At 50.9% G+C, this 26,312-nt stretch overlaps 7 protein-coding genes across 7 annotated transcripts; 3 read left to right on the top strand and 4 right to left on the bottom strand.

Moving 5' to 3' along the window:
* Positions 1–688: 688 nt before the first annotated feature.
* On the top strand, positions 689–1,453 carry PG994_004768 (uncharacterized protein; the record flags this gene model as incomplete). The annotated part of the gene is made up of 4 exons (XM_066856177.1): positions 689–716; positions 921–995; positions 1,181–1,273; positions 1,335–1,453. 4 exons carry the CDS (start codon positions 689–691, stop codon positions 1,451–1,453), a joined length of 315 nt encoding a protein of 104 aa, XP_066718344.1.
* Positions 1,454–2,186: 733 nt separating this feature from the next.
* Positions 2,187–3,238, bottom strand: PG994_004767 (uncharacterized protein; the record flags this gene model as incomplete). Its single annotated transcript, XM_066856176.1, has 3 exons — positions 2,187–2,633; positions 2,697–2,841; positions 2,880–3,238. 3 exons carry the CDS (start codon positions 3,236–3,238, stop codon positions 2,187–2,189), a joined length of 951 nt encoding a protein of 316 aa, XP_066718343.1.
* Positions 3,239–4,182: 944 nt separating this feature from the next.
* On the top strand, positions 4,183–5,136 carry PG994_004766 (uncharacterized protein; the record flags this gene model as incomplete). The annotated part of the gene is made up of 1 exon (XM_066856175.1): positions 4,183–5,136. The coding sequence occupies one exon, from the start codon at positions 4,183–4,185 to the stop codon at positions 5,134–5,136; it is 954 nt and encodes a 317-aa protein (XP_066718342.1).
* Positions 5,137–5,515: 379 nt separating this feature from the next.
* PG994_004765 (uncharacterized protein) lies at positions 5,516–5,785 on the bottom strand (the record flags this gene model as incomplete). The annotated part of the gene is made up of 1 exon (XM_066856174.1): positions 5,516–5,785. One exon carries the CDS (start codon positions 5,783–5,785, stop codon positions 5,516–5,518), a length of 270 nt encoding a protein of 89 aa, XP_066718341.1.
* Positions 5,786–8,313: 2,528 nt separating this feature from the next.
* On the bottom strand, positions 8,314–10,686 carry PG994_004764 (uncharacterized protein; the record flags this gene model as incomplete). Its single annotated transcript, XM_066856173.1, has 5 exons — positions 8,314–9,383; positions 9,440–9,784; positions 10,340–10,372; positions 10,489–10,568; positions 10,625–10,686. 5 exons carry the CDS (start codon positions 10,684–10,686, stop codon positions 8,314–8,316), a joined length of 1,590 nt encoding a protein of 529 aa, XP_066718340.1.
* A 1,025-nt stretch (positions 10,687–11,711) lies between these two features.
* On the bottom strand, positions 11,712–13,531 carry PG994_004763 (Nucleotide-binding- alpha-beta plait; the record flags this gene model as incomplete). Its single annotated transcript, XM_066856172.1, has 7 exons — positions 11,712–12,257; positions 12,319–12,392; positions 12,452–12,692; positions 12,754–12,968; positions 12,998–13,089; positions 13,172–13,279; positions 13,338–13,531. 7 exons carry the CDS (start codon positions 13,529–13,531, stop codon positions 11,712–11,714), a joined length of 1,470 nt encoding a protein of 489 aa, XP_066718339.1.
* A 10,612-nt stretch (positions 13,532–24,143) lies between these two features.
* PG994_004762 (translation elongation factor EF-1 alpha) lies at positions 24,144–25,840 on the top strand (the record flags this gene model as incomplete). The annotated part of the gene is made up of 3 exons (XM_066856171.1): positions 24,144–24,148; positions 24,211–24,337; positions 24,590–25,840. The coding sequence occupies 3 exons, from the start codon at positions 24,144–24,146 to the stop codon at positions 25,838–25,840; spliced, it is 1,383 nt and encodes a 460-aa protein (XP_066718338.1).
* Positions 25,841–26,312: the final 472 nt, after the last annotated feature.

The following is a 26,312-nucleotide window of genomic DNA, read 5'->3' as shown; positions in this document are numbered from 1 at the left end:
ATGACTCAACCCTGGGGAGAGTCTTTCTCTCGAGTGATTTGAGTCATGCCATCTTGCAATTGGTTAGGTAGCAGATGGGCTGACACTTGTCTTGAGAAGAATATCTCAGTATGTACTTATCAAGTACTCCGTACAGTCGAGTGCTTTTTGCTTTGTTGCTGATCCGGAGAACCAGACCACCAAACAGAAGGGCCTCAACTCTTGGCCCGCTAATCAGGAGTCACTCCCGCCTGATGGTGGGTGACCGCCCAGCTAGGCTTACATGCCCAGCTTGCCCGCTTGCCCCCTCCCCGCCATTTGCTTTGCTGCTGGCTCCTGGTCGCTGGTCGCTCTTGCTCTCCTAAAAGCCTTCAGGCCTTGTCTGGAGTCTGCGAAACTGATTGATCATCCCCATTTATTTCATTCATTGATCAATCCACCCACCAACAACAACGAAGCAGCTCTGACTGAATAAGGAACCATTCCCAGCATCAACTTTCTCCTTGTCCACTTTTCGCGACATCAACTATTTCTTCCACTTTTCTTCCCACTCTCTCACACTTCACTACGCAACAGCAACTACTTCATCACCACCTTACCGCAAGACAACAAGCCATCCGCGAGACCTCATCATCCGTCCGTCGCACCACTTCGACAACCCCTCAATACAAAACCCTTTCCCCAGTTTACCCCGGAAAACTCGCTTTATATGTCCATCGAAAACCTCAAGACCTACGGTAAGTCGAAAGTCGCTAGCAAACCATCACCACCGCCCCGGTGCCACTTTCCACTGCTTCCCGCTTCTTTCTGTGCGACCCTGCGATGCAAGGCCGCGTCCAACAAGACGCTCGCTCCCCATTTCCTCCAACCCGCGTCTCCCCGAAACCTCGAATGATTGTGTGTTATTATGGTGACTGGACTGACAAATTACTTTCGTGCAGACCCCTTCGCCGAAGCCGACGAGGATACCGGAGAATCCAAACAGGCGCAGAATTACATCCATATTCGTATTCAACGTGCGTGCTCTCTTTCAACTCGATATCTCGTCATTTATACGTCTCACGTGCGGCAATGGGACGAGGCGTCTCGATCTGACAAGCCCCTCATTGACCAAACAACCCCACTACGACTTGCATCATCCAGCATCTGCAGCCTTTCCCCCGAACGACCCCAGTAGCTAATGTCATCATTCTTAATTTAGAGCGCAATGGACGTAAGACCCTGACCACGGTTCAGGGCTTGCCCAAGAAATTCGACCAGAAGAAGATTCTCAAGGTCATCAAGAAGAAGTTTGGTGAGTTGATGCTTCGGCCTAATCCGTCGGTTCCATGCACTAACCCGGCTCTACTATGCAGCTTGCAATGGCACCATCGTTAACGACACCGAGATGGGTGAAGTAATTCAGCTTCAGGGTGATCAGCGCAAGGATGTTCAGGAGTTCCTCATCGACAAGAAGGAGGGTCTAAGAGCTTGATCCCAAGACCATCAAGGTCCACGGTTTCTAAGCCTCTGCTCAGTGCCTCCGTTGCGTCCCGGTCTGGAATCGTCATCTGCCTCGTCGCGATCCTATCACGCCTTTACTGCTACTTGATGGCTGGGCAACGATGTCTCGCTAGCCTATGCTGGGCGGCAAGCGCCGCTGGCTAGCTACCAAACTAGCAGTGGGCACGGTTATGATCATTAACGAGAGGCGTTTCTTTCACGGACATGGCACGGATCCGGCATGATACCCCCCTGTTGATACGACAGGACTTTTACGGAATTGCATCGGGAGTTCTTGAGATTTCGTGCTCAGCGTATCTATTTTACTCCGCTTCGGCAGTACGCTTGGCGCTTTGCAGGGACACACCGGAAGTTGATTGGCAAGTGACTTGCAAGCCTCTCTTTTCTCGATCCTGCAAGCACATTATTTAGGTACGAATGAAAATACAGATATGAATCTCCGAATCATGGGCGCCCTCATTCTTTATTGAAGCCTGGCCCTTGCAACTTTATGAATTGTGTAATCTGCAACATAAAATGCCTAAAGTGTCGGGGTATATATGTAATCACCAAATGCGACAAACGCCGTGCCCTTTCTCTTCCATGAAAGCCCCTTTATGTTACCCGGCACCAACCAACAACGCCTCGAGGTCAAGCACAATAAATCGTAGATGGAAAGTAAATGAGACGTGCTCCGGAGCAACAGCAAGCAGCAGTCAGCCATGCTACAGCCCGTCCCGGTCGCGCACGTCCAAGACCTTGACGACGATCCAACCGCCCAACTCGGCGGCCCTCTGTAGGACGCCGAAGAGCGGCACATCGGGGTACTCGAGACGATTGATGTGATGGTGGGAGAGCAGGGCGGCCATGCTGATGAAGCTGGCGATGGAGAAGACGCTGATGCTAGCCGACGTTTCCTTGCGGATGTTGATCTTGCGCTGCGAGACGTGGTAGCAGGCCGTCAGGGTCGTGGCGATGCCGATCCAGGCGGGGAGCAGCATCGAGGGGTCGTCGCTGCCGCCCAGCAGGTAGACGGTCCAGCTCGAGACGTAGAAGTAGATGCCCGTCAGGGCGAAGAGGCGCACGATGGTCGCTTGCGGGGTGTAGTTCAGCAGCCAGCGGGACATGAGGCAGTCGGTGAAGATGAAGGCTAGGTAGGCTCCGGCGCCGCACTGCATATTTTCGAGAGAAACTGTTAGCAAAGTTGCTGACGGACTAGGAAGCTCGTTACATACCCATATCATAGACAGCGCAGTCTCGGTCAGCCGCAGCCTCTGCTCCGTCCTGACCTGCCTGCGCACCGAGTCGGATGCTGAATCCAGTATGCCACTGCCACCACTACTGCCGTAGTCTAGCCCCAGGAACTGGGCAATGTCTCGACTCTGGAGGAAATCGGATATAAGAAAGCGCAGGCACACCGCAGACCCCACCACAGGGCAGGGGCAATGGACTGGAGTCGGCAGATGAAGAGAAAGGGGTGCCAGACGCGGGGCACGTCCAGGACGACGGCGATGCGGGGCTGCATGAAGCCAGCGCGGACGACGGGCGAGGTGCGCAGGTGATGATGGCCATGATGATTGTTCTCGTCATGGGACGAGGTGCGTGCTATCGTGGCGAAGCCATCTTGTTGTAGTTGTTCGTGTCGAGACGACGACGGCGGGCGGTGGTTGTTGATGTGGTTTTTGGTGGCAGTGGTGGTGGTGGTGGTGTGGGCATTGGCACTGTTGATACTGCCGTTCGACTGCGATGTCCAGGACCTTGAGAACAGGGTGGCCATCAATTGGCCGCCCGGGCAAGTAGGGGACTGCCGAACCCTGGGGAGAGGATATATGGTCGTCGGGAAGTTCTTCTCCTGGTGGTAGCAGCAGCAAAGTTCCAAATGCAACCCAATGATGACGTTCAGTGACTGGATGGTCCCGGGGAAATATATTCTTTGTCAGAAGACGACACAGGAGCGATGAGCGAGCACGTTTGGAGGTATATGGGCACACGACCGCCAAGAATGATATTATGGCATACGCTTTCCAAACAAACAAAACAGAAAAAAAGGAGTCCCTGAAATCAAATCAAATATACAGCAAGAGCAAAGGGTATGTATGCAAGTATACCTGCTACTCACATCAATAGTCATATACTACGTAGGAAGCATGCAAATGCAAGGTCCCCAAGGTCCCCCAGACTGAATCAAATTGACATGGCAATTGGGCAGCGCTAATGAGCTGTGAGGTCATTCCGTTTGGCTCCCAAACCCACCGACCTTTTGGACCTGGGCTTTGCTCGCTTGGCAATTGGGACTTATTGATTGAAGAGGCCCGACTGGAATTGAATCAATTGATTGAACCTTAAGAACGTGCAGGGGGCTTGGGGCTTCAGAGGGGGATGCTCATTGGCCGGCGCTCTAATGGCCGCCTTGTGTACTCCGTACTTGAGTGTCTCCATCTTAATTTTTTCCGCTTCGGACTGAACCGAGGACGGCCAGAGGAGCAGACTGGACATCACGGCTCTCTCTCTGCTCGTTGATCAAAGAGACCCAAGGTTCCAATTGATTGGTTTCACCTGGATTTTCTGGTGGACCAAAGTCTGATACCCTTTGAGGCACCCCATGCACTCAAACAGCTAGGCTCTCTTGCGTGCTCGGAGCTTCGAAAGAACCACGCTCGACCGATTCCACGGTTATACGAACTCTCGACGCCAACGAAAACCCATATATATTCTCCTGCCATGGCTACGAAGCAGGTCGCCCGGCTGCTGCTGCCATCGCTCCGCGCCTCCGTACCGACCTACAGAGCCACAATACCTAGTTTGTGCCTCAGGTACAGCAGTATCAGCAGCAGCAGCAGCAGCGGTAGCAGGAGTAGTAGAACATGCGCGCCACCGACAACATGCCCCTCCACCCGCGGCTTCAGGACCATGTCCTCGCCGCTCCGAGCCAAGGCCGTCCCGAAATATAACCGCTTCAAGACGAGCGATGACTCTTCGTCGAGGACGGTGGAGCTCGGCGTGGAGAACATGGCCTTCCTCCTACCCCAGACCTTCGTGGCGCCGCCCCTCTCGCGGTGGCCGCGGTCGCCCGCCAAGTTCCTGAAAATGGCCTGGATCGCCACCTCCTCGCGCGTCTACAACTACGTGACGCTGCTGGGGTTCAAGATCGCCTCCCTGCCCGACTGGAGGTCGCGGCCCAAATTCAAGATCCGCCGGGAGGTCATCCTGCCCACGGCCAAGGCCCTCCACCTCAAGATGAACGAGGCGCTGGCCCGCGGCGACAAGGAGGCGCTCCGCCGCATCTGCACCAACGAGCTCTGGCAGAAGCTGGCCGGCATCATCGACGCGCGGCCCCGCGGCTACCGCGGCGAGTGGGAGCTGGTGAAGTACCGCAGCGCCCTCTCGTACCCGCGCATCGCCGAGGACAAGATGGCCGTCATGCCCACCCCCAGCGGCGCCCAGAGGGCCTTCCGCCAGGCCGTCGTCTCCATTGCCAGCGTCCAGCGCATGGTCCGCCACGTCCCCGGCAAGCCCAAGGTCGTGACCGAGAAGCCCATGCTCGAGCACCTCGTCCTCTCCACCCGAGTGGACCACACCAACACATATGAGCAGACCCCGTGGGAGGTCTGGGTACGCTGCAAGAGTCGACGCTTGAGAGCTACCTCGAGACCACGGAGGCGGAGGAATCGGTGATGAAAAACGCGCAACAAAAGTGATCTGGGGAGTGGTCGGATGTTACTGAAAGGAAATCTATCTTGTCTGGACGAGTCGTCCAGATAGATAATGAGCGGGGTTGAAGAGCTGTCAATAGAGCAAAGGGCGTTGTAAAATATGTAGATATTGGACTGTTGTACAAATCTTGTAACTGTATGGGTGATGGTGTGCTTGTCGAAACTACAAGACTACTACCACTTAAACCATGACGCATAATAGTAAAATGAGAATCTTTTACAAAGCAAAGACTACTCACCGGCTTTCAAGGAATGACTCAGATGATCCGTGAAGTGAACTGTAGACTAATGGCCAGGTCTTCTTGAGATTTTGCGTCTGGTTTCCCACCGAGTTACATCATTCAGCTGGGTTCCTCTGGCTGTTGTTGGCACTGGATCGACCCGGATCTCCGTAATGGTCCAGTTGGCGGCGACTCTCGGGGTCGTGTCTTGGTTCTGGGGCTTTGGAAAACGTCGGCTGCTGAGACGACGCCCCTTTCCGCGGGATGGCCCCTGACCACCTCCTTATCGAGGAGGATATTGCCGTCGTCGCCGCCAAGGAGTTGACCGAGGGTGTTGCTGCTACTGCCGCCGCCGGCTACTGCGAATGTTGATCTCCCCGTCGCCACCATCTGTTGATGCTCGAGGTGTGTGGTAGTTATATGGCTTCGCCTATACTACAAAACGGGGGCAACAACGCATGATGCACCTGGAGTGTATATAAGTCAGGTCCCGTATAGTGGTACAGAAAAGTCTCAGCCGCATCTCCTTGCTGGTATTACCGGAAGAGTCGGTTTTCCTTTCCCTTCCGAGGGTCCCAAGGATTCATCCAGGGCCATGCCACCCTTGGAACGTCCGAAAAATTGTACATATGGATACAGAGTCGGCGCCAAAATCGCGAAGCAATCATGGGGCAGAACTGGGTAGGTTTTTATATTTCCAAACAGCCTCCAGCGCCCATGCTTTCAGAGCGGTCATGAAGAGGGTAACACGAACCATGTGCCCAACAATTAAAGCCATAGCCATACGCCCATCCATCACCGCCCGAGATTGTTGATCTTGTTCATCGGCCCGGCAATCTTCTTCAGGTGAACATTGAATACCTATTAATATTGCTTATATGGGTTAGTAGGAACTGAGTAAGCAAAATATTAGCAAGAAACTCGCCTTTGAGTGCCCCTGTTTACCACGACCTGTAACAGCTTAGTCAGACAATGTATCCCATCCCATGTCATACCCGCCGTACGCCGAGGAAAGGGGGTTCGACACTGCTTAACTCCCACAATGACAGCAGCCTTGGCCTTACAGCACTTCTCAAGTCTTGTCCCAAGGAGATGAGCTCCTCTGTCGTATTGAGCTCTACGCTCACCTCCTCTTACACCTTCTGCTTGTCTTTCTTCTCCTTTACCCCTTCCTCAACGGTCGTCTTGTTGGAAGAGACAGCTTTGCTCAGGGCAGTGATTCTTAACCTTCTTTTGGCCTCGGCATTCCTCTCAATATAACACCCACTTTCCACCACCAGTGCTGTATTACTCTCGGCTTTCAACTCTTGCCAACTCCGGATCTCGAATTTTGCCCACCCATCAGGTGGCAAGCCCTTGCCGGTAGATACCAGTCCAACTCTCATTATGGTGTTTTCTGACATATCAGTTTCTTACCAGCCCCTCCTTCACTTAGTACCTCTCCAATACCACCACCATAGCCGGCAGACCCAGAGGTAAGGGCCCTACGACTTTGCCTTCTTTATCCATCACCCATGCCTACATGAAAGTTCATTGGCATCGAAAAGGTGGAGGGCTTGATATGTCGTATGAAAGCCCACGTCTGGCGTTCGAGAGCTCAAATATTGGGTCGGAGCAAGAGATTCTGGAGCGATATGGATACCTGGTTCTAAGCCCTGGCTCGAGCTTTGGAATACGTTGCATAGAGCACCTACACGTTATCCGAGACGCTCAAGCATCAATATCTAATCCAGACAGAGAAGAAGGCCGAATAGGATGTCAGAATTGGCAATCATGGACCCTAACCTGCGTAGCCAGCATCCACCAACACAGTAGCTCTTTAACCACCTGTGGTATGGTCGGAAGCAGCATAGATGTCGGTATTCATTTCGATATATGTGATGAATTAGCTTATATTCGTATCTGCCGGAATACAAGTCCCTGACCGTATTAGACCATGGCATTTGTACCTGTCGACTTAGCATACCATACCATCTCGAAATATATCACACTTCGTCTCACAATCACGGTCAGCTCAACTTATTATGCAAATCATACAACCGGTTGGTCCATCAATATACAGTATCTGAACCGGCCATTATTCCACGTCGCTTTCGAGGCATTCTGACAATATTAACTTCGCCCCCTTCCCACACTGCCTTTCTTCTTGTAATGCTGTCGGATTTCGCCCATATATGCGACCGAGTGTAATTCCCAATGCTTCGAACCGGAGAATGGCAAGGACTGAAGTAGTTGGTAACGGAACGTATGGCGATGCTATCTCCCCTGGCCGGGACCAGCTCGGGATCTCTGGGCGAAGCATAACCAGCTGTGCTTCGGTCCTGGCCGTCGGCAACTGGGCTCTATCCCGAACATGGTTGTAGATTATGAGAGGCAATTTGTCTCGTTGCTCGGCCATTTCTTATTCACTACAGCACCAGCATTCTAACTGTTGCTTATATGGCGTTTTCTGCACAAACCCCTCTGCCCATTGTGTTCAAAGTGCAACTTGAAGTTCATCCCAAGGACTATCTTCGTGGTTCTTGGGTCTCTTCGGTTGCTATATGTTTGTACCAACTTCTCGAGAAGGGAGACCTAACCAACGGGCCCAAACATGTGTAAAGTGGATATGCTTGCTGATTATATTGTCTCTGAGTACTGGTCCCAGTACACTTGTGATCCCAAGAAGTATATGTCTAGAATGGAGGTTACAGCTACCCCCAAAGCTGCCACAACTTCTAGTCTCTCTAACGTCTACGCTCTTCGCACGCTCGTGTCTTCCGTATACTGACATCGAGCCGGCCTGACTCCTGCCCTGCCATATACAGTCCGTATCCACCCCTCCTTGCGTAAACTCGTCCAACCCCCTTCCCTGTATTCCCCGGACTTCTTAGAGTCCCACCCTCCCACCACGTATTCTTTCGACAATGTCGTAGGACTTAGAAGAACTTGCCGGTGGTCTTCGAAACGCCCACCTCCTCGCGCTGAACGCTGACCGAGTTCGTGTCATCGTCGGGGTCGGATCGAGAGCCGGATACAATGAGAGGTCTATCCAGGGCATCGAATCGGTGGCCCCTCTTCTTCGCCATCAGGTACTGAAATGACAATCTCGCGCCGAGAGCGAGGAAGCCCCAGATGAGCCCGCCGAAGGGAGCGGCCACGAAAGCGCCGAACGCGCCCCAGTCAGCCGTGTACAGGCCCTGCTCGAGCAGGATAAGTTCGCCGCCCAGCTTGGCGTCGCCGTAGTAGATGGTGCCGAAGATGAAGACCGTCAGAATGCCGCCGAGGCCGCCCACCAGGACCTCGAAGCCGCGCCACCAGTAGAAGCGGTCCATCAGGCCCAGGACCAAGACGGGGATGGTCGCGGCCGAGAGCAGGTCCGAGATGAGGTAGATCTGGAGGATGCTCGGGGCCTTGAGCGCGATGACCACGACCGGCGCGAAGATGGCCACGACGGCGCCGCGGATCCACCAGATGTTGAGCTTGTTCCGGAAGAGGTCGTTGGAGGCCGTGGACACCATGGCAGACTGGAGGCTGTCGAACGCGGCGGTGCTCATCGTGACGGCCATGACGAGGATGATGCCGACGACCCAGTTCGGCAGCTGCTCGAGCAGCAAGAAGAAGGCGACGGAGCCGTCTTGCGGCGGGTCCCCGGGCCAGGCACCAGACCACGCGGCAATCAGACCAGTGCAGCCGACAAGCGTCAGCACGATCAAGATGACGACCATGGCGATGCTGATGCCAACCCAGAGATCCTTGTCGGTCTTGGAGGCGAAGGTACGGAGCCAGAAGTTGGAGAGGAAGAAGTCGTTGGTCAGGATAGCGACGGGGAACATGTAGAGGAGCTGCCAACCCAGGAGGTTCGGTTCGAGGAGGCCGGAAGACTCGATCAGCTCCCGCTTGATCTCCGTCTTGGCTCCGATGGTGATCGTAGCGATGATGATCAGGAGAACGATCATAGCGCCTTGTATGTTGTCGGTGAGGAAGGAAATTCGGAATCCTCCGATCGCTGGCCACCCAAATGGTTAGTATAGAGCTTCCCAATACGTTGGTGAACGAACTTACAGGTATAGATCGTCGTCACGACGCATTCCACGATGATAACCGGCAGCTCATCGACGCCAGTGAGCGCAGTGATAACTTGCCCTATCGCCGAAAGCTCTGCCACCATGTAGAGGAACAATGTGACGAGCGTCAGGAAGCTCAAATACAGCGCTGTGACGATGCCGTATCGCTGCCTTGTCCACTCCGTAAGAACGAACCCTTCTGGGCATTTCTTCCGGATAACAGGACCAAGCGCGGCAAAGACCAACAGCGGTAGAGACGTGGAAATGGCATAGACAATGACACCCTGAAGGCCAGCCAGCGTGGCCAACTGCGGGTATGAAAAGAGGATTCCAGAGCCCATGGCTGAAGATTCACACCAAAGCATGCAACGGTTAGCAAAACTAGAACAGGGGAGAAGAACAAGGGGGGTTCATCAGAGCGGCAGCACTTTTCCCACGCAAGCATTAACTTGATCGAGTAATTACGGTACAATCTCAGCTTCATCTTCACAACTCCCTTTCTCGATCTCCTTCCGCTTGCGGCGATGGACGCCACCAGGGAAGGTTGGATCAAGGCAGGGGTTGTTTCGAATCGGCGCCCGTAGTGAGCCGCGGCTTTCTGCCTCTCTCACAAAACTTTAGACAGTTTGGATGCCCAAAGAAGAGAGATAGAGAGACAGAAACCATCTTCATTTTGGGTACGAACCTAGTGGTCAGTTTGCTCATGTCGTCGTCGTCACTCTAGATCTCATACTGATCTTGCTCATCCGGGTGGTCCCCAAACTCGCCGCATCGTCGTCGCATGCAGGCGTCCGGGTTATCGATACTCTTTTATCAAGCTGTGCTACCGCTCGGGGGCTCTCGGCAAGGAGATGATTCGCTTGGGGGTTAAGTCAACATAGCTTCCGCCTCTACTTACCAGCGGCGATGAAGTTGAGGGCCAATGGAAAGGCTGTAGGCATAGTTAGCGCGCGGGCACTTTCCACAGGGATAGTTCTCGATGAAGATCTTTTCTGTGAGACATATTGCAGGCTCTCAACTCTGCGATCTTCTTCGTTGTTTTCTGACCCGTCTGAGTTCTGTTGCCAGAAAGGAAATCTGCCTTGGGCTGATTCCACATCTTTACGGCCAGCCCTGTTCCCAATATTCTGGAGATATAGTCAGTGCAATGTTCCTCTACGTCGAAGATCAGTCCGGTCCGTACAGGAAGGCGCCATAGGTAACGTAGAGGATGGCATTCGATGCCTCGAACGACGGTTGGCCCATTCTCAGCACAACGAATTGCGCCCAAGACGCAACGAGTGAATAATGAATCTGAGAGTTGCTATTCGCAGATATAAGTGTTCCCAACCACAGTTGAAGCTCCTGATTCGACGGTTGTAGGAGGGCGATGGGCGACTCTAGGATTAATAACCTGAGAAAATATTCTTTAGCTCCGCGGCACGTCGTTGGCGCCTCGCGGTATAGCGGGGAATCGCCCGTGACGCTATCCATTTTGTCCCCTAGTGTGGAGAACGGTGCAACCCAAAACAGGCCATCCTCGACAGATCGTCAGTCAGGAACAGTCTAGACTTTCGACTTGAATTACATTCAGCCCCGAAAGCTGAATGTGCTCCTTGGTAAGAGTCAAGTTCGTTCCAAGGTTGTTATACGGCGGCAGTCTGACACGATGCGTTATTTTATAATTTCGATTCAGTGCCAAGTCAGCCCAGCAAAAACGAAAGACTTGCAACGGAGCAGGCTGCCGCCACGGTATGTAATACACCCAGAAAGAAGGCATCGTCATACCTAACGCCTTCGAATATCTCAATATATACGATCCAGTTTGCAGGCGTCTTCTCGAAGGTATAGGTTTCATGTTACAGAGGGCGAGCTTACCTGTTCTAAATAGCCGCAGCTCGATAGCTCTCTGATCAGTCACCGTTCGGGTCGTTCCTTGGCATCGAAAGTAATACACGGGGGGATCATAGCTGCTTTTCGTCTATCTATGTCTGGCAATTCTCGTTGCGGTGCATGCTATTCATGCTGTGTGCAGGATGGATCTAACCTGCGTGAAAACTCTCTCTATTGTACATCGTCAAAATTTGTGAAGTTTAAGTCATTCCCAGAAACACTGGTATGCAGAAATGGTATGGGCCAAAGTGTCGCGGAATCTCCGTGGCATATCCAGCACCGTATATTCCTCTGCATGACAACAAGATTCGACCCTACGGCTTCAACTGCCGGAGCAAAAGTCAAAGCCAGGCGACGTAATCAAGTCTTCAGCAAATATGAAGGGAACCAGCACAAACCTAAGAGTCTTCGGAACGGGGCTGCTCGGGAGCACGGTTCTCGTCACTTGCCGCCTCACGAGCACGCGTAGCAGGAGGAGGGACAGAGACACCAGCTGAGCCATAGGCATGATGGTAAGCCGTCCAGTAGGCGTGGGGAGCCAAGTTGGGGTCGCTCATATAGGGCGTCGCCCAAGACATAGAGGGCGGGAGGAACTGGGGATGTGGCGGGAAAGCCCCGTCCATTCCAGGTGCCATGCAAGGGGCCGTGGTATAATTGGGGCTGCCATAAGGGAACCAGGACGGATACAGCGAGGTGATTGGGCTCATTGGCATCGTCATTGCAGCTGGAGGGGGCATGCTTCCGATAGCCTCGTTGCCGATGGTTTCCACGCGACGGGGTGTGTAAAGGCTGGGCTGTCTGGGAGCCAAACGGACAGGGCTCTCAGCCCGGGCAGCGGATCGCGGCAGGAACTCTGTAACCCGAACGCGACGGTTCTCACCGCCAGGCTGTCGAGTCTCCTTTCGCTCTACGCGAATTCTACAGCCGAAGATTCGTCGACCCGACTGGAAATAGTTAGTCAATGTTATCATGCTGGTGCTACCCGACTCAGGGAAGGAAACTCACCAAGTCTTGCGCTGCCATCTCAGCCACCTCAGCGCGGGCGTACTCGACGAAGGCGAATACATTCATGCCGTAACCTGCAACGATGGAAACATTAGCATTCTTCATATACCGGATAGTGCGAAGCATCACTTACCGGGACGACCATCCTTCCGGATTACCTGAACATTTATGACATGTCCGATTTCACCAGCAAGAAGACGAACCTCGCGTTCAAGGCCCTCAATATCTTCAGGCAAATTACCGATGAAGATGGAGCGCTGGTCAAGCTCGTACCTTCTCTGGTAGACGGAATCCGAGTCGGTGGTCGGCTCAGCATGACGAGACCGATGAACGTCATGTGCCACAACGCGGTAAAAGGCGTGATGGCGGAAAGTCTATAAAGAAACAGTCAGTTAAAGGCACGTAGCTCGTTACAGGGAGGGTAAAGGCACTTACTGCTTGGATGTCACGGTCCGGATCGTAGTTCTTGAATTCAACCATTATACCCTGGTGGATACCGTGGGACTCAGCGACTTCGGGGCTGATCTCCTCCAACTTGCCCACAGCGCCATGCTGCTCCAAGACTTTTCTGGCCTCATCCAGGGTGACTCTTCCACCTGCGTAGTTGCGGAGGATGAAGGTCCCTAGATCCAGGTTAATAATATTCGAGGCTGGTGAGGATATAAAAAGGTAAACTTACGGTTGGCACGAACCATCTCAACGCGGCAAGGGCGTGCTTGGAAGATCGTACCTGCGCCGTTGGCCATGGCCTTCGACGCGTCCCCTGTCGTTCTGTGTTGAACATATCACGTTAGTTGGTGGACCGGAACAATGCTTTTCGAGATAACCTACTGTATACTGGCAGAAAGCATACGGCATATTCTTCTTGTCCCGTCTAATCTTAACGAACACAGCTCCCCACTCGCCGAACTTGTCGCCAAGCTCCTTCTCGAGCTTGACGTTATCCATGGATTCGGGCAAGCTAGATAGATAGTTAGTAACAGGCTGCTAAACGATACTAGTTAAGCAGCAAGACTTACTTGGCTACAAAGACACACGACGAAGCTGGGTAAAAGACCTGGGCGTCGACAGAGTCCGAATAGCGAGAGCGGCGATTCTCACGCTGCTCACGGCTCTCACGCTGCTCACGTTGCTGACGCTGCTCACGCTGCTGATCCTCGTAGGGATCAAAATGGCGAAGATCCGCAAAACTTCCGAAGGGGTCATCGGCCATGGTCATGCCCGTGGGCAAGTCGGGAACACGAGTTCCAAGATTCATTCGACCCATGTGAGAACCAAGAGCCGCGCCACCTGAGATTATCTAGTCAGTGTTATGTACCAGCAATGAAGAAATGCGAATAAAGAAAAATATCAACCGGCCAGAGGCTACAGGTCTTGGTTGGAACGGTGTTCTCAGCCAGATGGGCGTGACGGGTGGTTTCTTAGGAAAAGATCGTGGCCTCAAGGGCCAACTTTGTTAAAGGAAAGAACATTGCAGTGAATCAAATAAATTCTCATGATACGTACCATCTGAGCTTGAGGTAGTTGACATGACGCCAGGCGAGCCTCTCTCGCGCGCACTGGAAGTGCGCATGAGACGTTGAGGGCTGCGACCAACAACGTCAGCCGAAGAGGCGCGACCAAGATGATTCGAAGACATGATTGCCTTCGTGGAACTGGAGAGATAGCAGGTCAGTACAAGTCTAATAAATAAACATACAGAAATGTAGGGACTTGAAAAGGGGGAGGGAAAGAACGATACTCACAGATCCGCGGAACTTGGTTCTTTTGGTCTGGTGACTCTTCTAACATACGTTTTAGTACTTGGATGATTTGGAAATGTGAAATAAAGTAGAAGGAAAGCAAGTACGTAGGCTGACAAGCCAGCATACCGTGGGATCATGACAGGGGAATGGGGGAAGACAAGAGGACAGGCAAAAGAATACAAGGAGCCCATGACAAACACCACCATGACAGCGTAGATTATCTGACTGGAAAATTGAAAAAGAGAAGGGGGAAAATACTCACAAGTCAAAAAGCGAAAACTCAGCAAAGTTGGAGTTTCCTGTCGACCGAAAAGTCAGTGGACTGAAGAAGAGCCAACGGATGAGACTTGTATGGATATTGGTAGACAATCCCAATAGAAGCAAGCTAGCAAGGACCGCGTGATGAATCCCACCGAGCGGTACAGCCAACTGCCATAGAGAATGAATCACAACTTGAAGAGTGGAAGGTACAGATGTACGTGTTTGGTTATAGAGGGAGAGAAGATTGTAGGAGCCAAACTGAGACGCATTATCACCTTCGTGGGATGTTGCCGCCCATGAAGGAAGATCTTGCGACCGCAGATGGGAGGAGGATGTGTGATGATGTATGGGACAAGGAGAATATGCCTGTGCAAGGAGAGAAGAGATATGGGATCCAGACTGGGACGTAATATCGTCTTCGTGGGCTGCTCCAGCTCATGAAGGATTGATTTTGCGAACGCAGATGGAATTATGAGTGTAAGACGGTATATGGAAAATAAAGGCTGTGGCTGTACAAGAAGAGAAGAGATGTAGGAACCAAATTAAGACGTAATATCGTCTTCGTGAGCTGTTCCAGCTCATCAAGGCATACCTTACGACGCAGGTGGAAGGAGGTGCGAACGTGTGATGATGTATGGGACAAGAAGGGCGTGTCTGTAGAGGAGGAAGAGATCGTGGAAGCCAGACTGGGACGTGATATTACCTTTGTGGGCTATTCCAGTCCGTGAAGGAAGATGGTGCAACGCAGGGGAGTCTGAGCGGGTAATGTATGGGAAAGGAATGGCTTCGAGGAATAGAAAGAGAAATGCCAGAGAAAACGAAACACGCCTCGAACGACGATGCAGGAGAGCAGGCGACTGAGTGACAGATACGAAACAACTGCGGGAAAATGAAAAATTACCTTGGACTGACTTGCGACCTGAAAGATGTGAGAAGCGTAACAACTGTGACACTGAGGCTGGAGATACAATATGATTAGTATTTAATCTGGGCTGATGGAGGAAGGGAGCGCAAACAAAAAAGTCGAACCAATCTTTGGTATTGGCGTCTTGTGGCCCAGTGTTTGTTGGGGGGATGGGGAAAGAATTTTTACGAGAAGGGCACTGGGGAGTGAGACTGAAGTATGGAGGGGAGGAGGGACTTGGAACTCCAAGTGGGAGGAGCTTTATACTGGAGCAAAGGAACCAAGTTACAGGCAGTGGGAGGACTGGGTCGGTAGGATAGGGGAGCTGGGTCGCTAACCATAGGGGACTCAAATAGGGACTGGTCGCTAAAGATAGGCGAGGGCATGGTTTCGTACAGCGTGTGGCCGCCAGCAAACCCCATAACCCACCTCTTCTCAAGGCAGGCAGTGATCCACTGAACAACCTAGCGCAACAGAAGGTCGTCTCGATCCCAGCTTACCATCTTGGGCGGCGTGGAGTGGAGGACGAATACCCTTACCTGGCCGCTAATACCTATGCATATACATAGATAGAGGCGGTGATGTGGGCGAGGGAGGGCAGGAATAATCTTACCTTGTAGAGATGGTGATGTGTGTTGGGATACGGAGAGGAAGAAAAGAAATCGTAGACTTACTAATTGCGTTGTTGTTGTTGTTGTTGTAACTTCAACAAATTTCAGAAAGTCAGAAAATCGAAGAAACTCTTAGGTTTGATCGCATGACTGAGTTAGGGTGCTTAACCCGTGGGACCACGATCTTAAGAGGTCGCTATGTACCTTGCCCACGACTATGACATCGTCTACACTAACGCAGGAGCTATGACCGACGGGCGCGGCCCCAGGAGCACCAACAAGGGGCGCGGCCCCCGGAGCGCCAACAAGGCCGGGGCTGATAGGGGGCGCCTTCAGGGCGCGAGCTCCCCGAAGCGCCGATGAGGCCCGGGGCAGGTGGGCCAATAGGGTTCTTTCGGTCCCAAAGCTTCACCGAGTGAGCACCTGGGACCGGCTGGGCCTTGTGAACAGACACACACACACACAAAGGGCAGCATTCCAGGCCGCTCCTCTGCACTGTATTATACTGTAGACTATATACCACTGGAATTACTCTAATCTCAAAACGACCTTCAAGAGCGGCACACCCTCATCAGGAAAGTTCTACTCTAGAGAGTTCGTCCTTAGCAGCATGTGATAGACTTTACTGAATAGGAGGTACTGCAATGTCATGTGCAGGATATGGAGTTTAGTAAGAGTATCAAGTTATACAGAAGACAGGCATGCCATTCAACTCGGTGAACACAGCTAGCATGAGCATCGCGGGCACAAAAGGGGCTTTGATGGTGAAAGGCGGCATGGGACCGTGACTAAACGTTTACCACATTAGAAGCTGTCATGCCTTGCCAGCTAGGGAACACAAAACTTTTACTTATTTGGTATATCTATGCGTAGACGGTATTTGTTCACGGGATACGGACTGTATGACCGGCCGTCATAGAAGGCGTGCACATATGTCGTGACAGGGCTGCAAGGACCTGACAGTTAAGGCTTGCTTGTGGGTCATAACTAAAGCCAGTGACGTAGTGGAAGGAGGAGTCGGAGGCGTGGCATTATGGGACGAGGAGAGTTCAAAAGCCATAGCTAACTATAAGTTTGATTGGAAGTACAATGGCATCCGAATCAGGGGGGCTTGTGAAAAGCGAAGGTCCTTTAAGGCCTCTTGGTTGTTGAGTCTGCGATCTTGGCTACATCAAAGGCGCTATTTCATATCAGTTCCTGAAACACTCATGGGCTTGAGAATCCTCAGTAAAAAGGCCTGCAGAATATTGTAACTCGAAGTATCTGAGTGGACTGCTTTGATTTATTGAACGGAAGTTGCTTCGAGTTATTAGACCGAACGCTCCGAGATTTTGGACGGAACTGCTTCGTGTATAACATTGTGCGTTGACTCGGTTGTATTGGCTGATTCGGAGTGATGATAGGTGGAAATGGAAAGACATACTGTTGGGAGATATCTCTCCACACTTCTCTGCAAGTCTACCAGGCTCCAGATGTATCTAGATCCTTCTATAGACACGCTGTCCACTTCTGACTAGGTCTATAAAGACCCAGCCTTCATCCGGGCTTCAGGAGATGGATAGCCAAGGAGATCAGACAATACACTCCTTCACCCCCCACCCAACACATACCCCTTTATGCCGAATGTGAATGTTCTATATCCTCTTGATTAGGTAGTTATTGGCTGCGGCAAAGGGTTGAAAATGGGAAATAAAAAGCTATATAGCCAATGAGTCGAAATGCATTTGCTGACGCAATTTGCAATACCATTGATTGCTGAATCAGTGACCACTTAGCAGAAGACTGTGTTGTGGTGCTTCAGCTTATGTTATATTGGTGATGCTGTTCTTACGGGCGTACTGGATCTGTTTAGTTTACCCTGACCAAATGATCACAATTGACTCTGGTGGACCGAACTGGGAATAAACAAATTACTATCATCTCAGAGGACGGATCAACAAGGGTGTATAGTTGAGTGGCACTTTATATATGTATGACAGTGTGAAATTATAGTAGTGATGAGGAAGCCTCTTACTCGGTGAGAAGCAGACCAAATCTCTTTTGTACGAAGCTTCTGGAGGTAGCAATCAAAGGAGAAGTCAGGTCTCATCATGGATAATTTGACCTATGGAAATAGTTTTGTAACCTTGGCATTGCCAATGCCGAAAAGAGAACGAGTGCAAACCAGCGAAGGGGTGGTTTCCTTTAAAAGACAAATTCATGTCAATCTTAGCTACTTACAAAAGTGGTTGTGCTGTTAACTAAGTAAGTTTAAGTAAAAGGGAGCTGTAAAAAAGAGGACAAGAAGCTCTAGGCTAATGACTTGATAAACTATTAAGGACGGGCTGAAGTCATTATGGTCTTTATAATGACCTGTTTCTAACTACCTACTGGAATACTCGGTATGCTGTTCATGATTTAGACCATAATAACCCAGGGTTCGGGTTCGGGTTCGGGTTGCTCAATGTCCATATGCCCCGTTCTGTCCTAAAGAAAGCCAGGAAGATGGCATTGTCTTGGCTCTGGAGAAACTGTTCAAGATATCTGGCATCGTTGCATGTTGGTTGACATTCCAACTCCCTGCCACAGACGGCAGTCATGTAGGTGTCTCTGCTGATCTGATCTCCACGTGCAGATGTCCAGTAAGAAAGCAGCATTGTATCCTTACTAATAAAATCTCAAGGGTTGCTTCCTTCCTCCACGAGGATGTTGCAGCTCTCAAAAGCCGTAAGATGTTAGAACTGCTCCTGCGGTTGGTCATATTGCCGAGATGGACGTAGGTATGAGGCATGAAGCTGTTATTGGTTCCCGATATTTATGAGTGGTTTGCCGAGGTTCGGTTCAATGTGGTCTTATAGAGCTGAAGAATAACTGTAGACATGTTTATTAGTCTCATTGAACACTTATTGATGGCTGATATTTATCTGGGGATATACTTGCGGTACTCCTGACGAGCACTCCTGTGAGAGTCGAGCGTAGTTCATGCAAGACAAGAAACAACGTTGAAGGGCGGGTAGAATTCCTGCTCTGAGTGCAGCCACTACTTGAAGCGCCATATAGGTACAGAGAGTCACGCTTCGCTCTTTGTTACAACGGCGAATCCGGCTGACATATGCACATAGCTCTGGCATGTAGATGCTTCTTTGCTTGTGACCATGCTCGGAGTGTCGAATACTAAATATTATAGTAAAGCTTTTGGTATGGAGGATAGGATCGTGCAGGTGAATTGCTTGGCTCGGCATCTTCTATGGCAATGAAGCTCATCAGGTAGTCATCTTGGTAATGGGCCTGGTGGACTCGAGAAGTAAAATATTTGTATGCATCGTTTGCACTGCCGGTTCGTCTGTAGACTTTGTAAGGAATCTGGTATTGGACCTGGTGCACTTTCAGAGAATTATTTGGAATAACCAGGCGGAAGAAACATGAAATTGCGTAGGTAGGTTTGTTTGAGTGGTGCGTATATGTGGTTTACTACACAATTCACAGCATTCGAAGTTATGACTGCTGAAGTGGTATCCTCAAAGATGGACTGGCTTGGCATCCTGAAAGTAGAGAAAGGGAGATGTCACATCCAGATTCACGATCTTGTATGTTGTAATTGTAGGCGGATATCGAGGGGGTACAATGTCGACTTCTGGTTAATTTTCGACGGCGGTCTCCTGCTGTGCAGACCTGGCATCAAATCGAAGTTAGGGGGGAAAGGGAAGTTAGCAATAGACAATGGATATCACATTTTACCGTACATATTTGAGTACTCAAGATCTGTAGTGAGCAGAGCTGGAGATTGAGCATCATGACCACAGGTGTTCCGTAAAGTAGATTGTGATCAACCAGGGGAGGAACCTGTGTTCATTTCGTCTCGTGGGAAAATAAGCAGTACACATTGAACAAACCAAAGCTATTGGAAGTTTTGTTTTGGGCTTTCCAGTCTAGAAAGTGAGAAATTCAACATCCCCAATGCATTACAATGCGGGTGGCGGCGATAAGATGTTATGTGTTGGTGTGCTTTGCAAAATCCCTTAGCCTTCCTTTGAGAAAGAACAACGATCAAGAGAGTGACTGGAGCCCCGATATATATCAATTGTCATGCCACAGCACATCGTCCAGCCAATTGTAAGGACGGAAGACGTGGTGGCAATGTCAGGTTGAGTGACATAATTGATGATGTAGTTAATCAAGTATGGTACGGAGTATGGAAAGCAACTCCCGCTAATCTAAGCATTCTCAAGCTTTGTACTCGGTAGGAGGAAAAGCTACCGAGGGCCCCTTTTCTTAACTCGTTATATTATAAACGGGAATAATGGGCAGCTAGACCGTGATCAGAGTGGCTAGTATAGTAGTCCAGTTGGCGGGATCAAGTCAAAGGGGGCGTGTAGTCAAGCTGGCTGTACTTGTTCTGTGGTTAACTCAACGGTAATTTCCATAACCAGGTCCCAGATGATGGAAAGGTGAAGAGCATCTTATACGGGAATAGAACGGAATTTCTTTAAAGATCACACAAATCAAGATACTTCAAAGGGCTCACAGGGTATAATCCAAGTTAAATGCCTGTCTATTCCATTTCAACTGCGCCAAAATGATTTACTTGGCCGGCGAAACAGACTTGCTTTGAATATGGTACCATCCATCGATCTATGCTCATATCTCAATATCGCAGGTAAGTCAGAGCTCCCCAACCACAAGGTCACTGTGGCCCAGCCTCTCCCAAGGAGGTAGGCCAAGAAGCACATTATGGAAAAAGTACTGAGGTTTATCTTACCTTGCTTCTAACATGACGAGCATACGTGGAAATCGACCCCAGTTCAGTATCGTGTCTGATGACTATCACTGAAACCCTTTTCTTTCTGCAGGAATGTAATGCTATCGACCAGAAACACATGCCACCAGGGGAATATTATAAATTCTGAAGCCGAGCCCAGAGCAAGTTGCTACTATCTAGTGGCCTGCTCCGCCTTCAACAGTGGCGGCAGTCTTGACGACAGATTAGCAGCGATATTGGAAGTACGCCGATCAAAGAGAGCCAATGTGTAGCCTCCAACATGAACTACGCATGTGACAGTGGAATGGAAAGCTGCAACATGTTCAACGCGTGCTCTCGTGGCGGCCAAACTCCCATCAAAAGCAAGGGACGTGACTCCTCTCGTGTTCTGTGGTATAAATCGCGTCTTGACCAACGTTTTCTCGCAGAATTCACAGCGACTATAGTCCGAGACGCCTCTTACATCCTGCAGGCTCCCTTACTTTCGAGCAGGAACAGGAGAGACAGCAGTGTATTGTACGATATAACCGACAGGAAGCAAGAAGCGAGAGCCAACAGCGAGTTCTCCTACTCCAGATTGACACAGTTACTGTAGTCGACAGGTCCCACAGCCAATAACGAACAGCATATGCATCCGTGTACGTAGAATCTAGACGATATACAGAGTATCTTTCACTGCCAGATCGCTACGCAGCCGTTGCTCGTAGAGCGTGGAATATCACCGACGCCGGACAAATCCCTTCAGAGGAATGAGTCTATCCATGATAGCGCGAGAGTGGCCATACTCGGTTAATGTCCGCCACGTATATAATGCACAGCTTTTATACTTGATGGTAAGGTACTCTACTACCGTTCGGGATCTGCTACTCTGGCACAAGTGGTCGGAGCCCTGAGAGCGAGCAATTTCATGCGGATGTGTTGTGACAGGATACCCTGGATGCCGTTGTAATTTCTTAGCCTGATTGATATCTAGTTCGCGCCGTTCACATACGATGCAGTACCGAGATGGCAGGGTACGGCCGCAAGACCAGTCGAGTCTTGCCATTTCGCAGGATCCATACGTCGGAAACCATGTTTGACAATCCATGTCAACAGATCCCATGTCATGATAAGGCAAATTCTGAAGAAGAGCTCAACTAGTTCTTCACAACTGTAACATACATGTCATCCTAGTGACCGCGAACCAGCCATGTGCATGGTTGCAGTTGGTTCTCGCCAGCAAGACAGAGCAGAACTTCACCCGGGCACAGAAGCTTACAGGGTGACTTAACAGCCACTCTACCTAGTGAATGTATGGGCAAAGGGCGAGTCTCATCAATTCCTAACAAGAAAATAGAAGCCCTGCAGATGTCACTGGCCGTCCCCTGTGATTCAGACCGTATTCTGCCCTCTAAACCCTTACAGAAGTAGGAAGAACCCAGAGTTCCTGACTTCCTGCCTTTGATCGACGCTATCAACGTGAAGAAAAGCCACGTGAAGGGGATTCCGGCCAGCTACGTGCCGCTTCAAGGCATCAATTGCCGTCTGCAATGGACGGAGAATGTCGTCGATGATCCAGCTCATCACCGTCTTAACATGCGCATTGGCGTGGGGGGTTAGCTGATAGCCGTCCTACCGAACCAGATGCTTGCTCCTTGATGTTACGTTTGGCATGGATGATGGGTCTTTCCCAATTTGGGAGCCAATTTGGGAGTTTCCCTTGTTCATCCTTTGTCAGGTCATGCTGCCAGGCTGCTGGACTTGATGCCCACCTCGAGCCCCTAGCAACGATTCCGTACTGGGTCACGGGGTGTGGAGACGATAAGCCGGCCCGATGCATTCACGAGCGCAGCAGCTGGGAAAATTACCCATCTCATGGGCCTACCTAGCGACGGCTTGAGGTACGCGTGCACAATGTGGTTGGTGGCATGTCGGCAGGAGTCCCAGGACTCCGGTTCTCGACACGGTAACGCACGTCTTGGTTGCTAGGAGAACAAACATTTTCAACCAATCTCACCCGTCTCTGAGCCACTTTGGGCAATTTACTGCTGGGGGAAATTCGTTTCCCAGCGGTACACATGTTTACTTCGCCGTATCATGGCAAGGTGAGGGGTTCTATGGGCTGGCCCACAGAGCGGCAAGCACAAGCGCCAACCTTGCGGGCAGGGCAGCATAATGTATTCCCCTAAGTACGTAGGATGTATGTAGCGCATACCTATCGATGGGCGCCTCGAGGGACTGACCGAATGTTTGGACATCACTGACTGTGGCGCAAGCCTTTAGACCAGCAAGTGATATCACCGAACATTCAATCACTCCACGGCCTCCAAATCTCGCCGGGGTGTCAATCAATCTTAATACATATGATGACGAATCAGTCCTTTGCATTATTGCTTGTCTGCGTACATACATCACGTCAAGATGATAACGCTCTTGAATAGTTTACTACACTCTTCGGGGAAAAGAAGTGTACATTGGGTAAATTCTAAGACATGCAATGTGCCTGTCGCAATGCCAACCTTAGGAAGTGGGGTGGAGAGAGAAATTGGCAACTAGTCGTGTTTGGCCTATTTCCTGCAAGGCTGTGGCCACTTGATTGAGGGGTGATCAGACGAGAGAGAGAAAAATCGTTTAACGCCGATCAATGAGGTACGTGGCAGGACTGGTAGATGGGAAAGTCAGAATCCAGTCTGATACGACTCTCTCGCACATAGCTACCATGTATCTACATATCAGTTGCAAATATCCTTGACTTCATCCATTGTGTGTGTGCATATTTCAAATAATGGGTTACTACTGAAGCTGCGGATAGGCCTTGCCTTAGATGACGTCGAGTGGGCTATGGAGGGGAAAACCGAAATTTTTGGGTGGGCAAGGGTTTGGGCCGCAACACAATGTGCAAACCGGTGACTCAGGCCGGCACAAGGCGATATGGCAAATGTTTGGTAGAGTAGGAGCTTTTTCGTGTATCAAGTTAAGCTGCCTAAAGTACTCCGTACCTGGCTCCCCTTCCATTTGTGGCACGGATCCAGACCTAGGTGGCGGTGCGGTACTTGTTTTTACTACGTAGAAATCACCAATCAGAAAGTACTGAGACCTGGCCCTTGGGCGGCGGCTAGGGAAGCAACCAAGCAGCCAAGGGAGGTATCCTTGCTGATCTAAGTGGGTCTGTCTTAAAAAAAAACAATTTTCAGAAGGAGGGGCTGAGGGGAATTTTCACAATTCCAGCTGTGTGCGGGCCAACCTGAGAAGAGAGAGGAAAAAAATTGACTGCCCAAGGCCACACACTGATGCAACCCCGCTTCGATCTCTCAGAAACACTTCATAAGCAGAACCCTTCCCTCAAGCTCTTGTCAATTTCTCCCCTTCGATTCTTCGTCGCACATTACCGTTGATCAAGCATCACAACCTGTGCATCTAAAGGTAAGCACCTTCTGCCTTCCATCTTCCTCCCATCAACAAATCAATTTGAGGAGTCATTACCACAATCTTGTCTTCAACTCAACTAACTCGACTCCCTTCGCAGCATCCAGACAACGCATAAATAACAACAAACCACTTCTCGAGAATCATCCAACACCGCCATCATGGGGTAAGCAACACCGAGAAGCCATTTGACTCTATGATATGGTCACTAACCTCATCGCCACACAGTAAGGAGAAGGCTCATATCAACATCGTCGTCATCGGACACGTCGATTCCGGCAAGTCTACCACCACCGGTCACTTGATCTACAAGTGCGGAGGTATCGACAAGCGTACCATCGAGAAGTTCGAGAAGGTTAGTTTTACTCCACCATTTCCCATTTGCCTATTCCCATATCATCATTCGCTGCTGGCCTACACGTCGCTGTCCCTCTTCACCCCGCCCTCAGAGTCGACCCCTCCATTGAGATTTTTCTTATCGTGGAGGGGCAACTAAACCCTGTGTCTCCACTTTCACTTCAAAATTTGACACGGACCCGAGCACGGGCCCAACATCCGAAAAGTCCTCAATTGGATTTGCAACATCAATGTTGACAACCAGTAATAGGAAGCCGCCGAACTCGGCAAGGGTTCCTTCAAGTATGCGTGGGTTCTTGACAAGCTCAAGGCCGAGCGTGAGCGTGGTATCACCATCGATATTGCTCTGTGGAAGTTCGAGACTGAGGAGTACAATGTCACCGTCATTGACGCTCCCGGTCACCGTGATTTCATCAAGAACATGATCACTGGTACCTCGCAGGCCGACTGCGCTATTCTCATCATTGCCGCCGGTACTGGTGAGTTCGAGGCTGGTATCTCCAAGGATGGCCAGACTCGTGAGCACGCTCTGCTCGCTTTCACCCTCGGTGTCAAGCAGCTCATTGTCGCCATCAACAAGATGGACACCACCAAGTGGTCTGAGGCCCGTTACAAGGAGATCATCAAGGAGACCTCCTCTTTCATCAAGAAGGTTGGCTACAACCCCAAGGAGGTCGCTTTCGTCCCCATCTCCGGTTTCCACGGCGACAACATGCTGGAGGACTCCACCAACATGCCCTGGTACAAGGGATGGGAGAAGGAGACCAAGGCTGGCGGCAAGAAGACCGGCAAGACCCTGTTCCAGGCTATCGACGCTATCAACTCTCCCCAGCGTCCCACCGACAAGCCCCTCCGTCTTCCCCTCCAGGATGTCTACAAGATCGGTGGTATTGGAACTGTGCCCGTCGGCCGTATCGAGACCGGTACTCTGAAGCCCGGTATGGTCGTCACCTTCGCTCCCGCCAACGTCACCACTGAGGTCAAGTCTGTCGAGATGCACCACCAGCAGCTTCCCGAGGGTTTCCCCGGTGACAACGTTGGTTTCAACGTCAAGAACGTCTCCGTCAAGGAGATCCGTCGTGGCAACGTCGCCGGTGACTCCAAGAACGACCCCCCTCTGGGTGCCGCTTCTTTCAACGCCCAGGTCATTGTCCTCAACCACCCTGGTCAGATCGGTGCCGGTTACGCTCCCGTCCTCGATTGCCACACTGCCCACATTGCTTGCAAGTTCTCTGAGCTTCTTGAGAAGATCGACCGCCGTACTGGTAAGTCGGTTGAGAACTCCCCCAAGTTCGTCAAGTCTGGTGATGCCGCCATCGTCAAGATGATTCCCTCCAAGCCCATGTGCGTTGAGGCTTTCACCGACTACCCTCCTCTGGGTCGTTTCGCCGTCCGTGACATGCGTCAAACCGTCGCTGTCGGTGTCATCAAGTCCGTTGAGAAGGCCGCTGCCGGTTCCGGCAAGGTCACCAAGTCTGCTGCTAAGGCTGGCAAGAAATAAATGTATTAACACATTTAATTCCTTCCTCCTTGTGGTTGGCTCTGCCTTCTGAGGCTCAGCTTGTAATGCTCCATCACGACACGACTTAACGTCACGAATCTTCTTGCCTCTTGCGATGATCACTGGGATTTGACTTATGGGGAACAAAGATATGAAGGGAAGGGTTATGGACTTTTTCACGACAAAACTTCTCCATAGTGTGCTTGTAGTACCAAAATAGAGTCAATAGACAAGTGGTCTGAAACTTAATTGCCTTTTCTGCTATTATATGAAGTAGTTCTATTTGCTGTGGAATCAAGATTGATGTTGTTGGCCGTATAGCTGCTTGCCTATGAGCTGCTTACCTATGCATTGATCACCAACGTGACTCTTTTGGATCCCGTAGTGTAGTAGCTTATTGTCGTAATGCTGCTATACGTTATACTAAGAGGAGGAGGATGTGGAGTTTTATCACTTATTCTAGAGTCGTAAA

Source organism: Apiospora phragmitis (genome assembly GCF_038363925.1).
Source record: "Apiospora phragmitis strain CBS 135458 chromosome Unknown utg000005l:1.0-4161743.0:1.0-4166827.0, whole genome shotgun sequence".
In the NCBI taxonomy this organism is placed as follows: Eukaryota; Fungi; Ascomycota; class Sordariomycetes; order Amphisphaeriales; family Apiosporaceae; genus Apiospora; species Apiospora phragmitis.
Note: the sequence above shows the minus strand (reverse complement) of the source record. Positions and strands in the feature narration are given on the sequence as shown.